This window comes from Phycodurus eques, chromosome 2, assembly GCF_024500275.1.
Source record: "Phycodurus eques isolate BA_2022a chromosome 2, UOR_Pequ_1.1, whole genome shotgun sequence".
Lineage (NCBI taxonomy): Eukaryota > Metazoa > Chordata > Actinopteri > Syngnathiformes > Syngnathidae > Phycodurus > Phycodurus eques.
In genome coordinates this window covers 34,247,178-34,263,033 of record NC_084526.1, presented here as the reverse complement: position 1 = coordinate 34,263,033, position 15,856 = coordinate 34,247,178, and the positions used below count along the sequence as shown (strand labels likewise).

Below are 15,856 nucleotides of genomic sequence, written 5' to 3'. Positions count from 1 at the left end.
CATTCAAGGAATTGGCTCAGAAAAATTGAACACATCTCACTCATGTTTCTTTGATACTACAATCCCAATTCCAATGAAGTTGGAATGTTGTGTTAAACATAAATAAAAACAGAATACAATGATTTGCAAATCGTGTTCAACCTATATTTAATTGAATACACTACAAAGACAAGATATTTAATGTTCAAACTGCTAAACTTTATTGTTTTTAGCAAATAATCATTAACTTAGAATGTTATGCCTGCAACACATTCCAAAAAAGCTGGGGCAGGGTCATGTTTTCCACCTACAAAGCTTCAACTATTAGTGTCCTCAGTTCCCAAACATTTATTGAATGTTGTTAAAAGAAAAGATGATGTAACACAGTGGTAAACGTGACCCCGTCCCAGCTTTTTTGGAACGTGTTGCAGCCATAAAATTCTACGTTAATAATTATTTGCTAAAAACAATAAACGTTTATCAGTTTGAACATTAAATATCTTGTCTTTGTAGTGTACTGAATTAAATATAGCTTGAACATGATTTGCAAATCATTGTATTCTGTTTTTATTTAACACAATGTCCCAACTTCATTGGAATTGGGGTTGTACAACGGTATGCCCATGGTTACAAGGTTAAGAGAAAAGCCAGCACAAATCCTCTTAATTCCTACTATGCTAGTTTTCTGTTTGCAGATATTGATAGTACTGACCTATTGGGAGCTGCGCACACCTCACCGCACTGTCTCAATTGTGACTGCACAAACAAGTTGCTAAATAGCTATAAATGAGTACAATGGTAATCAGCTGGCAAGTCTTACTACAGCTAATCAACGGAATTTTGCTTATCTGGAGGGTTAGCTGTGGAGAAAAAAACTTGACGTGCTCAGAAAAAACTAACTGAAATTCTGGAATCAGCATGCCAATTTTACTTTTAATCATCATAAAAGTAACTCAGATTTTTTTATTTTCTAAATGTTTCCCCAGTCTTCATCAATCGTGTTGCAAATTTTGGAGCAAATCATAAAAAAATGGTTTCAACAGTCGGCAAGGTGACCAACTGTTTAGCACATCAGCTTCACAGTTCTGAGGACCGGGGTTCAAATCCCGACCCCTCCTGTGTGGAGTTTGCATGTTCTCCCCGTACCTGCGTGGGTTTTCTCCGGGTACTACGGTTTCCTCCCACATCCCAAAAACATGCATGGTCGGTTGATTGAAGACTCTAAATAGCCCGTAGGTGTGAATGTGAGCGCGGATGGTAGTTTGTTTATATGTGCCCTGCGATTGGCTGGCGACCAGTTCAGGGTGTACCCCGCCTCTTGCCTGCAGTTAGCTGGGATAAGCTCCAGCACGCCCGCGACCCTTGCGAGGATAAGCTGTACAGAAAATGGATGGATTTCAACAGTATTCTGAATCGGTGAGCGTGCACTATTCAGTTAGCCATCGTTTGTAAATCTATACATATAAAAAAGCAGGTCGTAATTTGACAACCCTACTATATATCATTACAATGATATTAGGTCACCCTTCCTTTTAGGAGCCATTACGTCTGCATCAATTACATAAATTTTTTCTTTTGATGAGTGGTGTTGCATAGTTTTTGCACATGCCTTTTTCTACAATCACTTCACATTTAAAGGTCCCATATTTTGGCTATTTAGACCTCCATTGAGTTACTCTCTAACATGGACTTAGTATAAAAGTGTCAATTTAATTAAAAAATAACCACATAGGTTTTGTCATATAAGTGTCCATAAAAGGCTCCTCTGACAGCTACTTCTGTTTGACCCAGTTTAGTTTCCACTTTGTCCATATTTGGCTAAGACTGCCCCTTTTCCTGTGATTTTCCTGCATGTAGAAGACCCACTTGTGAGAGCACGTTTGTTATGTTGACAGCGCTGGCTCGGGAACGGAAAGGGAAGGCGGAAATCTTTGTGAGTGACGTAGATAAGCTTGAGAAATTCAAATGACCTGATTTCAAGGCCTCTTGGCAGAAAACCGTCTGGAACTCAGGAATGCGTGGACGATTTTAATTCATTACTGCGGCTCCAAAGAGACAATATTATATCCCAAATACTAGAAAAAGTTGGTTTTGCAAAATACAGGACCTTTAAATCATCTTGAAGCTACCTTTTGGAACATTTTGTTCATTTTTGCTGCTGAGTGAACATTTTTCCAGGAATCTTGCTGACAAAACATTGTCTTGTTCTCAGCAGTCGGTGGAGCGCTCAGACACCATGGAAGCTAACAGAAGGGATCATATTATACGTGTAAGAACAATCTCTTCTCATTCATGTTGTTAGATTTAAAGATTGTGCAGCACATAAATATAGCTCATCTTAATCTTGTCATAACATGACGGTAATTTGTCGTGAATTTTTGGGCGACTGATATTTGATTGTTGTCAATGCTTTTTATTTGTGATTTTGTATTTCAGGACCTGGAGAGGCAGAACGAGTCCCTGCAGGAAAGTCTCAGGAATTACCATTTAGAGCAGAGGGCCCTATTAGACAAGGTCACCCTGTTACAACAACAGCTCACACAGGTAAATGCTAGTCATAACATGTATACATTAGTGTTGTAGGACTGAGGATTTTCAAAACTAAAAACAAACAAATGTAGGTTTTTTTTGAGGATTTTCAAAACTAAAAACAAACAAATGTAGGTTTTTTTGGGGGGCTTAAATTCATGAATTCATAAATTCAGAGAAGATCAATATATATATATATAGAAGATCAATATATATATATATATATATGTGTTTGATGTGTATATATGTGTATATATATATATATATATATATATATATATATATATATACATGTATATATATACATAGATATATATACATGTATATATATACATAGATATATATACATGTGTATATATATACATAGATATATATATGTATATGTATATATATATATATATATATATATATATATATATGTGTATATATATATATATATATATATATGTATGTGTATATATATATATATATATATATATGTATGTATGTGTGTATATATATATATATATATATATGTATGTATGTGTGTATATATATATATATATATATATATATATATATGTGTATATATATATATGTATATATATAAAATAAATATATATGTATATAAAATGGCACCGTTTTTTCCTTTCCTTAATAATTAACATAATTTAAAAACTGCATTTTATGTTTACTTGGGTTATCTTTGTCTGATGTTTACATTTGTTTGATGATCTTAAACAAAGTCGGGAAAATGCAAAAAATTTTAGAAGGGTCCAGTCCATTTCATGGCAATATATATGTATTCAACATCCTATTCAGTATATATGTGTGCACGTGTGTGTGTACACTACTCACGAAAATGTAGGTATATTCACTTCAGGTCATCACAACAATAAATTATCTGTGTCGTAATATGCTATTGCCAATTCCTTAAGGGAACATCCTGTTTGAAGCCTCGAACGGGTGAGTTGATCGTTTGTTAGGTGTCGTCTTGGTCTCATAATGTCAAACATGCGAACAGCGGGAGAAATAGGATTGTTTAAATACAAATTCTAATTGAACCAGGGTATGTATTGGGGAATTACTGGCTTAAACACCTGCTGTGAATTTTGCCATACACGTTCTTTTTAGGAAACAGCAAGCTGTGCAAAAAGTACAGAAACACTGAACAGTTGCACATGTGCATTCATAAATTCAGAGAAGATCAATTTAAAGCGATAATCCGCGATTTCTGGTGCCCCCTAATATTGGAATTGATCATTACCACAAATCCTTCGTCGGTTCGATAGGATATATACTAAATGCTTGTCTGGCCTGCTCCTCCTTCCAACCCCGCATGCTTTCTCCTTTCTCTATGGCTCAGTCGATCTGTGCGCTTGTCCATACACGGGCCTGCCCGTTCGTAGGCAAAATACATAATTTCCACGATGTCATTTTAGAGCGCCACCAAGTGATCCATTGCGGGAATGTATAGAATAGTCACTACATATACAAAAAATTGAAAAATAAAGCAAGATGTGTCAGAAGCCGATAGGCTTCATCAGCATTATGTCATTTACTCTTGTAGTGGCTTGGGTGAATAAATAAAATTAAAAAAAATATATTTAAAATAGTTGTGGTTTATAGCTTTAAAATAATCTGTAAACGTTATATAGTGCATTTTAGGTTCATCCTGAAATTTACCCGGAAGCTGAATATCCGTAACCTTTTTTTGTACGTACTTGTGATATGTTCCACAGATTTGTGTGCATGCATGCTTGCGTGAGATGAAATAAAAGCAGCATTTTGTAGGCTTTTTAATCAGGGGAAAAAAAATTTTTGCTGTAAATTTTACATCATATCTTAATCTGATAGTAAGATTTGGAAAATATAAATTAAAACTATACTTTAAAACATTTTAATTGATCAGTCCTTCATTTGGTTCTGGCTAATCCTTTTTTCTGTTCACAGGAAAAGAAGACAGTAGAAGACACTCACAAAGAGGTACAGTGTGAAACAAAAATTACCAGTAGGGTATTAAGGATTTTGTTTAACATGTTGAAACATGTCATGCCAGAATGACATTTTAATAAATAAGATGTTTAAAGTCACATCTTAATGGTATCCATAAAAGCAGCTAGAGTAAAAAGGTATGATGTAATCCTAAATTTAATGCCCCTCTGCACATTTCCATTTCATTAAGAACCTATAGGAGTTGTTTGCACCTAAACAAAAATTAAGAATTGTATAAGTTGTATAAACGTCCTGTCTGTTTCATCCATCACTGGCCAATCAGATCAACTGTCAGGCGTAAGACATACGCCTAAGTGGACAGTTTCTTGTTCCAAGGCAGATGGGAAAGAATAAGGACATTCTTCCTATCAAATCCCATCCATTGCTCTTCTTTTATCGTTACATGTCCAGTTCTGATAAAACTGCGCCCAGTTCTATCTGGGTTATTCTAGCTGCCGATTCAGCATTTTTAATTTATACTGAGGATAGCTTAATTAATTAGCATTACCCCATGCAAAAGTCAATGCTAATCTGGAAATGGTCCCTGTTAATGTTATTTGCTCTTTTTTGTTGTTCTTTTCATTGTATCAGAAGGAGCAATTAAAGGTGTTACTTAGTGCCAACGAACGAGAAGGGGCACGAGGCTTGGAAACTGTCAAGGTCCAGCTCAAAAGCACTATGGTCTGTGACTGTGTACAGATCATTTGATATCTCCTTATAGGAAACGACTGGAGTGTATTTTGCTCAGATGTTTTATTATTGTTAGTGTCATTTTTTATTTATTTTTTTTCCCCCCTGAACAGATTGTTCAGATATTCAAAATATATTGTTCTTTGTATTTGCAGGGGGACTACTCTGGACAGTCAGTGATCAAAGGTTGACTTATATAATAACCCAGTCATATAATAAGCTACTATTACAAACCAAACATATCACCAAATTGATATTCACTTGCGTTTAATCGTTTTAATAAAACTTGTTTTCCAGGAAAAGAGAACATTTTGCTCAAACAAGCTTATAGCCTGGATTCAGATCAGGTAAGCTAAGTTTATTTAAACAATTGTCCATGTGTATTCAGTGTTGTGGTCACCGATAGCATGTATGTCATCATGGGTGATGAACTTTGAGTCTATTTTTGGAAGATGATAAAGTAATCAATCTGGGGAAAAAAGAATACATACCTGTTACTATAGTTCCTAAAACCAGTGATTGGTTTGTTTTTGTCTTACTCTCAATCTTGCATGTTTGGCAGAAACTCCAGAATCCACCAATGTCACGTTTACTGTCCAGACCGTTAGAGAAGGGTCTCTCTGGTGAGCATGATGTTCTCCGACATGAGCTTGAGATGCTCAGAAGAAGACAACAAGCAACCGAGGAGGAGAGGGTGCGACTTCATTCGACTTTGAGCCAAAAAAATCGAGAGTGCCAAGAACTGGTTCAGAACAGAGATCTCATCCAGAAACAAGCTGACCAGCAAGTTCAAGAACTCGAGGATGCCTTGGGGGACGTCCAGAAAAGGATGATTGATTCGGAATGCAAGGTTAAACAGCTGCAGGCCCATGTGGTTGCAGTGAAGGAACACTTGGGAGGCCAGGCCACAGAAGAGCTTCGTGCTCAGCTTCAGGATATCAAAGCCAAGTATGAAGGGGCCTCAGCTGAGGTGGGTCGGGTTCGTAATCGCCTTAAACAGAGTGAGAAGGCGTTGGAGGAGTACAAGAACAGTGAAAGCCAGCTGGCAGCTGAAACTGAACGGCTAAATGAAGCCCTCGGAGCTGTGACTGCAGAGAGAGACGAACTTTCCGAAACTGTCCTTGCAATGGAGACTCAGTTGACAGGAGCCCAGTCTAAGCACGGTAACATGGTACCAGCCGAGAAATTTGACAACATGAAAAACCTACTGACCAATGCAGTAGATGAAAAGGAACGGCAGCTTGCTGAGCTAAGAGACGACTATGATCGTGTCCTCGAGGAGGTGGCAGCGCTCCATCGAAAGCTTGATAATCCAACCCAGGGAGGAGCAGGGGCAGTGGCCTCTGAGGAACAACAAAGGATACAGGCTGCCCTGGAAGAGCAGAACATCTCGCTGAAAAGAAAACTACAAAATGTCACTGCAAAAAGCCAGGCACTTATTCATGAGATGGAGGAGAGTGAGGAAGAGCGAGAGATGCTGCAAGAGAAGCTGGAGGAGCTGAATCGCAGGCTTGAGGCTGACTTCATACCAATCAAGGAACACGAGGTAGCTCGAATGAGCATGGTATCAGCTGTGGAGGACCTGGAGGACAAATTGGTGGAAGCCAATGAACGTTTTGGCAAAGCAGAGGCACAAGTCCAACTGCTTCACACCGATAAGCTGTTGCTTCAGGAGAATATTAACAATCTGCAAGAGGCCAGAGAGAAACAGGAGAGTGAAATAGAAGCCCTGAAGACTCAGAATGCTAACGTGAGGAAGACATTTGACGCTTTACAGACAAGGTGTGAAGACAGAGACAAGAAGTGTGCGCAACTGACAGCACAGAGTCAGACTTTGAAACAGAGCCTAGAGGGAGAATATGTTCCAAGACAACAGTATGAGCAACTGAGGATAGAGTTAACCTCCACTTTAGCGAGTGTCAAGGCTGAGAACTTAAATTTGGAGTCCACTGATAAAGAATGTAAAGAAGAATTAAAGAATGTGAAAGAAGGAAACGCTAAGTTACAGGAAAAGTTGGAAAAGGTACTGTTAGAGATGAAAAACGATTATATGAGCATGAAGGATCACAAATGTATCACAGAAAAGATGGGTGCTGGTGTGGTGTTGGCAGAGAATAGAGCAAACCAACTGTCAGCATTGCACGTGTTGGCCAAGGAGGAAAATGTGAAGTTGACACAAGAATTGGAAGCTCAAAAGAAGGAACTTGACACTATAATGGAGGCTATTCAGTCCAAGTTCATCCCACTGACAGTCAGTGAGGAAAAAGAAAACTTCTATAATAACCAACTAAAGGAGTTGAAGGTTAAACTGTTAGAAATGGAGGATAAGTATAACCAAGAGAAGTCTGAAAGAGAGAATATCAAACTGGGGAAAGAGAAATTGAAAATTGAGATTGAATCTGTTCAACAAAGACTTGACACTGCTCTTGTCATTGGTGAGACACGCAAGGGGTATGAGGAAGAGTATGAGGCGGTATCGCTCAAGTTAAGCAGTCTGGAGGAGAAGCACAATGAGCTAAATCTTCAGAAAGCTGAGATTGAAGACCACAATGCCCTGTGCAATAGTCAAATCCAGAATCTCCAAGATCGTCTAAAATCGGAGTTGACTCGGATTGCGACCTATGACACCGAGCTCAAGGCCCTTCATGACGCCATGCAGCAAGCCCAGGCAGATTGCAAGAAAGCACGGGAGGCTCAGCAGGTGGAGGCCCAGAAGGTTTGTGCTCTGCAGAAAGAAGTTCAGGAGTTCCACAGAGAACATGATTCTCTGCTGCAGCAGCATACCAAGGCCAATGAAGCCCTGGAGGCTGAAGTCACTGAGCTTCGAATGGCGCTCCAAGAAGAGGAAGAGAGCAGCGGCCAGAGGGCCGAGGATGTTTCAACCCTGCAGTCTGAACTTCTTCAAGCCACTCAAGCTCTCGAAGAGCTTCGCTTCAAGGAAGGTCATATAACCCAAATGAAGAAGGAGAAGCAGCATCTCGAGGCTGAAGCTATCAATTTGAGCAACAAGCTGTTGAGCTTAACAGAAGAATGTAAAGCGGTCCAGCAGGAGGTGACTCAGGCAAGGGAGCGTGAAAGCAAAGCCAGGAGGGAGATGGATGCTGTCCATGAGAAGGGACAGGCCATTGAACGAGAAATTAGGGAGCTGAAAGAACGCTACGATGAATCACTCAGCACCATTGGTGATCTGCAAAGGAGGATTCAGATGTCATCTCAGCTGACTGAAGCCAAAGACAAGAAGGTAGTAACTGTTGACTTGGTGGTCAATGATACACACAATAATATCAAGAAGTGTCAGTCAGCGCTACTAAGCCTAGATTTTAAAACCGTCATTAATTGACTCGCATATGTTTTGTCCTTTCTTCTGTTGTGTGGTTGGTGGAGATTAATTAATACATTTTCTTAATGCTTCTGTTTGGCTCAGATCACAGAATTGCTGATGGACGTGGAGCGACTGAAGCAAGCACTGAATGGTTTGTCCCAGCTGGCGTACACAAGCAACGCCCCAAATAAAAGGCAGGCGCAGCACATCGACACCCTCCAAGCCCAAATCAAGAACCTACAGCAACAGCTGGCTGTGAGTGGATTCACATCATGCACAAGAAATGGTCTTGGAACATATTTGAATGAGCTTTTGCATTGATAGATGTGTAAGGGAAGATCACAGTGACTTGTGTGCATCATCGTTGACTTAGAGTAAAAAAAAAAACAACAGCAATGTACATTATCTAATAAATTAGACCACTTGTATCAAAATACTTGGGTGGATGATGCTGCACACCAGGGATGTCAAACTCATTGTAGTTCAGGGACCACATACAGCCTAATTTAATGTCAAAGTGGCCAGACCACTGAAATAATACCATCCTTATTATAAAAATAAATATCAATTAATTTTCCCCTTTTAATTTGTTATTGTTTTACAAAAATGTTTTTGCTTCAGTTTGTCGTCTACATGTGTGTATAAAAACTGATCACAGTGATTGTATTTGTATGAGGTACAAAACTTAAGTCACAGGTATTTTGAACTGAAAATATATTAATGCATTTTAAAGTGAAATCAATTTATGAAGACCTAGGAATTATTAACATTTCTTTTTCTATCGGAGGGTAATAATTCTCAAAATTATCGTTAGTCCCCACCACCAAAATGTCTTCTGTATTTTTTTCGGTTTCAAATTCATCCTGCGGGCCAGATTGTACCCCCTCGCGGGCCAGTTTTGACCCGCGAGTCATACATTTGAAAACCCTGCTGTACACAATAAGGGCCCTTATATACTGAAGCAATAATCTCGTGTTTTCTTTCTGTCTGTCTTCTGTACATTAAGGATGCTGAGAGGCAACACAGGGAGGTGGTTTCCATTTATCGAACTCACCTCCTCAGTGCAGCGCAGGTTAGTTGCCATTATTGATTCATATATATATATATATATATATATATATATATATACCTCATTGAACATTTGATATGGTGACCAACCAAACCAAAGTATTAATTATATAAAATGGTTTTAGTCAAAATTGTCTCTTTATTTTTCATCTTTTGGATTGAGTGCCTCCTTTAGGTAGACTGAACAAATGTAGAGAAATTTGCTTGGTTTGGTCCAGTGACATTTTTAACATCTGTCCTTCGTGTGTGTGATATGCTTTTGCAGCCAAATATCCATCCATCCATTTTTCTATAGCGCTTGACCTCGTTAGGTTTGCGAGTGAACTGGAACCTATACCAGCTGACTTGGGACAAGCGGGTTCCTTGTCTCGTTGACAGCCACTCGAAGGGAACACAGAGACACAGACAACCTTTCACACTCACATTTGCCATGGTCAATTTCCATTGGCCAATTAACTTAACATTTATGGTTTTGGATTGTGGGAGTAAACCGGAGTACCCGGAGAAAATCCATGCAAGCAGAACGAAAACATGCAAATGCCACGCAAGAAGGCTGGAGCCTAGATTCAAATCGAAACCTTATAACTGTGAGGTAGACGTACGAACCATTATCTTCCTGTTCTGCCCAGGACAAATATAATTATTTTCTTAATAGATAGTAGTTGAAAAATGGAGATTAAGATACATTGTGAACTTCAAAAAAGTTCACAATGTATCTTAATGTAGCACAGAGCTCTGCCAATGTTGAACTGTTTAATAACAAACAAACAAACAAACAAACAAAACTGCCACATTATATTAGGGCTGTCACTCATCTTCTTAGAATCGATTTTCCTGTCGATTATGCCATCGATTAATCGGATACAAATTTAGTTTGCATTCAAATTTATTAAAAAAAAGTTTTGTCCAGTTCCTGTTTATTGCCTGACTATTGTTGTTTATTTGGTATTGTTTAATGATTAAACAAAACCAAATAAACAACATCACATGAAGAGGGCGTGATGTAGTCACCAAGCTTTTTGAAACTGATAGCTACTTCTTGGGTACTGATCAATGCGAACAAATGAGGCTGCTCCAGGTTCAACTACATGCAATTACAGGTTATTCTTACTACGGCTGCAAAGGACGATTTTTTTTTCTTTGTTTTTTTTTTTTTTGTAACAGATAAAACCGGCAATAATTTTTTTTTCATAAATTATGATTCAGTCACTGGTTTGGTCCATAATTTGTTTTCCAAAGTAAAAGTTAATGTTTGTAAATGTCTTATTTTGATTAAACACAAAAGATAATCAGTCTGCTTTGATGGAGGAATACAGAAATCTGATATTTACTGTTGAGGCTGATATCAGAGGATTTGGATAATTTTAAGTTAAACAATAACTCAACAGTGTATCAATTATCAAAATAGTTGATGAATTTGATGATCGATTAATTGATTGTGACACATCTACATCATATTTGTCTGGTTGTCAAACAACATTCTATCAGTTTCTACAAGTCAGGTGTAGTTTGTACGGTTCTTTCATTCTGACGTCTCCCCTTGAATGCTTTGCGTGTGCAACACAAATGTTGAGAGAGAGATTGGAATGAGTGTGATAAATAAGTTGTCTATAAAATGACTAAGTTATCTTTTTCTATCACAAACCATAAGGTGATGCACAGTGGCTGAAATGACGAAGAACTTTTTTTTTTTTTAATTCTGGCAGAACTCTCTTCCGTCTTGTAGAAAACACATTCCTCCAAGAACAGTGAAAAAATAAAACAGCCAATTTAGTTAGCGGGCTACTTTCAAATTCATGGTAAATTATGTAAAATGATTTGATTAGGCAGATGGGACTATTTTCCATTTGATGGTACTGTTGAATATACAGGATGGAAAAAGTAACTCCAAGTGGAGAAGGAAATACAATATTCCTTATAAAAACACATTACATTCAAACAATGATTCAAATTCACAATTAATGACTACGTAATTTCTAAGAGTACGTTTGTAGTTGTACAGAAAAAAATCATTCTCAGTGTATTTTTGTCTTTGTAGGGCCACATGGATGAGGATGTCCAAGCTGCCTTGCTCCAGATCATCCGCATGAGACAAGAGTTTGTGTGCTAACACTTTCTTCAGCATAATGTGATGCTGCAGACTCAAATTCACCATTCCCACTCCCCCACGGCACTGTCATGCTTCACACTGCATAATGTCCTCCGGATGATAGTTCTCCAAATGGCCTGTTATTAAATCATCTTTCATGTGTAGTATAGCTGCACATTGGCGCCCAAGTCAGCGTGAATGTTTTGCCTGATTAACTAGCATTAACAGATGTCTCCTACTAATAGTTAACAGGGGTACACACACAGCCATTGTTAGCATTTTAAAGGATTTTTTCTTAAAGTGTGACTTGACACATGACTCGGGGAAAAAATCGGCCAGTGTGTACTTACTCCTCGTGTTGTGTACTCAAGATGACCAGTGCAATATAGCACGCACACAGTAATGGCTCTGCACCAAATCCAGATGTCTGTTGCAGTGCCGAGACTAACCTGTGAGAGGCAGCATGGTGCCACAGGGCATCTAGACTGCCAGAAAATACAGAGTAGCAGTAGAAGAAATGGAAGACGCTGAAACACACCCCACGTCGCAGAATAATGGATACATCAGACAATCAGGCCTTTGTGGGCTTAAAATTGGAAGAGGGGAAAAAAAATCCTTAAGTAGGATTAGGCCTGATTATCTGTATGAGCTACCGTAACATTAAGACAGCACAAGATTAGTTCAAGATGGCCACCATGAAAAGGAACTAAAGTGACATAATTTGATGAAATAAATTTGAGATAGATTCTATCTTATATTTACTGTTAATTCCTCCAACACGTGATCACTTCTCACATACCTTCTTTGCACTGTGCTCTCAACTGGAATTTGAGTGATTCACAGTGGAAAATACAGATGCATATATTCAAATTGCGTTTGTAGGTTGGAGCCTCATAGCTCAATAGCTGCGTGTGTCTCCTTGACCAGCATTGTTGCTGAGACAAGCCTCAGTGGCATAAAAATGTTTTGGAAGTAATAATGCCAAAGCCTTGTGGGTTTCCATTTTGCACTGAGAAAATACAAAATTGGAACAAGAGAGGAAAGGGAGACGCCTACCATCACCTGATAGCCATTTCTTGGAAACAAATTGGGTTGGCTGCTTAAGACATCATCCAAAACCTGAAAATGGCTGGACTACTGGGTTCATTTAGCAATAACAGTGGTTTGTTGTTGTGGGTAAAGCTGTATTTGAGTCGTGGAGCTGAGTGTGTGAGAAAGGAGCTTTCTTGCTGTGTCCTTCAGTTTTTGCGGTGGCTGGTCGTCTCCTTGTTGAAACCTGAGTGCCCTCTAGTGGTAAGACTTGGCAGGCCAAGTTAATAGAACTTGAACTTCAGTGGGGAGGGGTGGGCACACTTGTTGGCTTTGGAAGCTGCTTGTATGAGACACCTGAAAAAATCTAAAATGAAAACTATCGCAGCTCCCCAGGATAACGGGTACGCGCCCTCCCTCCCCCCCCGAAGTGTCTGTGTGCCCCCCCCGGATTGTCGGGTGTTGTGATTGTTGAGCGAGTCTCTTGTGCCTTTTCACTGACTTTTTCATTGCTTTGTACTACTTTGATGTCTTTACTAATGTGTGACAGTTGCAACGTTCAGCAGGTCTGGAAGTAGAAAGGCACAACACAAGTGCTGTATAGGAAGACATTCTATAAGAATGGGAAAAAAAATCCATTAAAAGATGCCATTAGTTAACCTCTTAAAAATGTGTTATTTGAAGCACTCCTGTCTTTTCTTGTGCCCTTAATACCCTTAACAAGTTACTCACTCTGTTCTTATACTTTGGCCAAATTTCTTCAGATTTTTAGGCTGAAATTTTACCCCTTCGACCATCAACCAATATGTTAAATCTGTTAATACAAATATTTGTGTTTGTGAGTCAGTACGACTAAATCAATAAAAGTGCCTAACATAGAAACTATGCTTTGTTTGGGCTATTATTTTTATTGCCGTTTTAGCTTCTCTGGACACACGAGCTGCTATCCAGGAATCGTTATTTGAACACTTGTCCTTTCCATTGACCTATGGGCAAAACATTTAGAATATTCAATTAACCTGGTAACATGCATGTTTTTCAACAGGGTCAGGGTACCTGGAGAAAACCCAGACAACCACGGACAGGGAGAACATGTAAACTCAACACAGGAGGGTCTGGGCGCTGAGATGTGAACCTTTGACCGCCTGACTGCGTCATGCTGCCAGTTTATTATTGTTGTTGTTGTGGGGTTTTTTTTATATCTAATTTTTTTTTAAAGTGTTTGGACAATGTTGAACTCCTGTTCTAATGCCAATATGATGTAGAGCAGGGTAGAATTTAAGTTGTCAATTTGTTCTTCAGACCGCAGATCAGCATTATGGCATCTCAATCTACATATTTGACATTTAGTTACTCAACAATTAATTGAAGGATTATTATGCCTACTGGTCATGAGTTTACTTTGTCTAAACTGAATCTAAGAAATCTCAATTTATAAAAAAAAAAAAAAACACATTGAACTGAGCTGCAACTAAGGGCCATATTTTACACACACACACATGCCCCCTGTAGGATGATTTGAAGCAATCCAAGTCACTAAATAGCTTTATATTTAATAAGCCACCATTGCAAAGTGTTTATAGTTACTTTATATTGTTTTTAGCAATTGTTTTTGTATTCTTTCACCACTTGTTAGCTGAGTTTTCATTTGGTGAGAAATATGATCCTCATACTGATAGGACTCAGCAGGCGGAATGAAAATTCATCTCACTTTTAAATGGCAAATATGGCATACAAGCTGTAACTGAAATTACTTTTTTTTTTTTTTTTTTTTTTTCTCTCTCAATAGTTATTGATGTGGAGAAACACTGCGGATTTCACCTCGTGTCTCGCGCGTGCACACCCACACACAGGTCCATGGTAAGAGCTAGTTTCATATGGTTTCACTTTAAATGTAATCAGCCCAGGAATGAGAGTGAGTAGCTCTTTGGCACACAATACCTTTTTCTCTTTGAGCTTGCCCCTTTTATTGATTCGTCTCCTGCATGCTCTGTCTCATCTCAAGGTTTGTTTTTCATCAAAGTGCTCTCATCCAGGGTGCTCACGTGGGTTTCCTCATCTGAGGTCAAAGCTATTTCAACAAATTCCTATCATGTTTGCACAAAAAGCCGGGGGGTTTGTAAACTATTTCAAACAGACCATTCAAACTGTTGAAAACAATCAAGATGGCTTGCAGTTGCAGCGTCATCAGTTAAATATCTGTACACTCAACATGCACAATGTCAATTTCATGTCCTGGCACAAATTCAAACTCAACCAAGCGACAACCCTTAATGTACTTGTAAGTCAAGATACCGCTACTATTCATTTTTAATGGTCAAGTTAGTCCCATATCAACTAGTGGCCACTTGGTTAACCCTCAGCCTGCCACAACAACTCATATACACCACTTGGATCATATGGTAAATTGGCTGAAGAAGCAGGAAGGTGGTCATTGACACATCAAGATACACACCCGTGTTAAGAATACAGTCTGTATAATATGCGTCATCTCCTACAGCAGGATGGCGCAGTCGTGGCTATTTGTCTTTTCGCCTTATAGTCACGCCCTGAATATATGTGCTGGTCAATCATTAGCACTTGGCCTCTTTTTGCCTCTCAATAACAATTGGACAAACATCAGAAGTCATTTTAACTCCCACCTCGTCGTGTATCCTTATGTACGGGGAACCACTATATCACATTAAAATACAGACGGGATTGATACGAACATCTTTCATTAAATGATGATTGTTATGGAACAAAAATATTTTTGTTTGTCCATTAGAGCAGTGTTTCATGTGTTAATGTGATATTGTCTCACTGTACGCAGAAATGTACTTAGTAAATTTGAATCTGGGCATGTTTAGCTGAACACTGAGCTGATATACACACATGGACAAAATTGTTGGTGTCCCTCTGTTAATGAAAGAAAAACCCACAGTTGTCACAGAAAACACAGGGAGGTTGGCTACAGTCCCGTGGATCTTATATTTCTAAATATTATGTGCAACTGTAAGCACAGGAACATCAAGCTGCTTGGAGATGAAGCTCTAGCTTTAACGTGCTTGTCTATAATTTTCTTTCGAGTCTCCTGAGACAACTCTCTCCATCGCTTCTTCTGGTCCACGTTTAGTGTGGTACACACCATGTCACCAAACAGCACAGTGATTACTTGCCACCCTTTAAATCGGCCG

At 38.7% G+C, this 15,856-nt stretch overlaps 1 protein-coding gene across 7 annotated transcripts in view; it reads left to right on the top strand.

The window, feature by feature from the left end:
* The window catches only part of uacab (uveal autoantigen with coiled-coil domains and ankyrin repeats b), a 77,484-nt gene extending 63,930 nt beyond the window's left edge, over positions 1 to 13,554 (top strand). For 5 of the 7 annotated variants that reach the window (XM_061670442.1, XM_061670438.1, XM_061670441.1 and 2 more), the window contains 10 exons: positions 2,192 to 2,248; positions 2,416 to 2,523; positions 4,441 to 4,473; positions 5,074 to 5,163; positions 5,328 to 5,358; positions 5,470 to 5,519; positions 5,735 to 8,413; positions 8,597 to 8,749; positions 9,501 to 9,566; positions 11,601 to 13,554. In XM_061670442.1, coding sequence (XP_061526426.1) covers positions 2,192 to 2,248; positions 2,416 to 2,523; positions 4,441 to 4,473; positions 5,074 to 5,163; positions 5,328 to 5,358; positions 5,470 to 5,519; positions 5,735 to 8,413; positions 8,597 to 8,749; positions 9,501 to 9,566; positions 11,601 to 11,672 — 3,339 coding nt within the window. In that variant the 3' untranslated portion in view covers positions 11,673 to 13,554. The remainder of the gene's footprint in view (positions 1 to 2,191; positions 2,249 to 2,415; positions 2,524 to 4,440; positions 4,474 to 5,073; positions 5,164 to 5,327; positions 5,359 to 5,469; positions 5,520 to 5,734; positions 8,414 to 8,596; positions 8,750 to 9,500; positions 9,567 to 11,600) is intronic. The other 2 variants (XM_061670439.1, XM_061670443.1) reach the window with 2 other exon arrangements.
* The last annotated feature ends 2,302 nt before the right edge of the window (positions 13,555 to 15,856 follow it).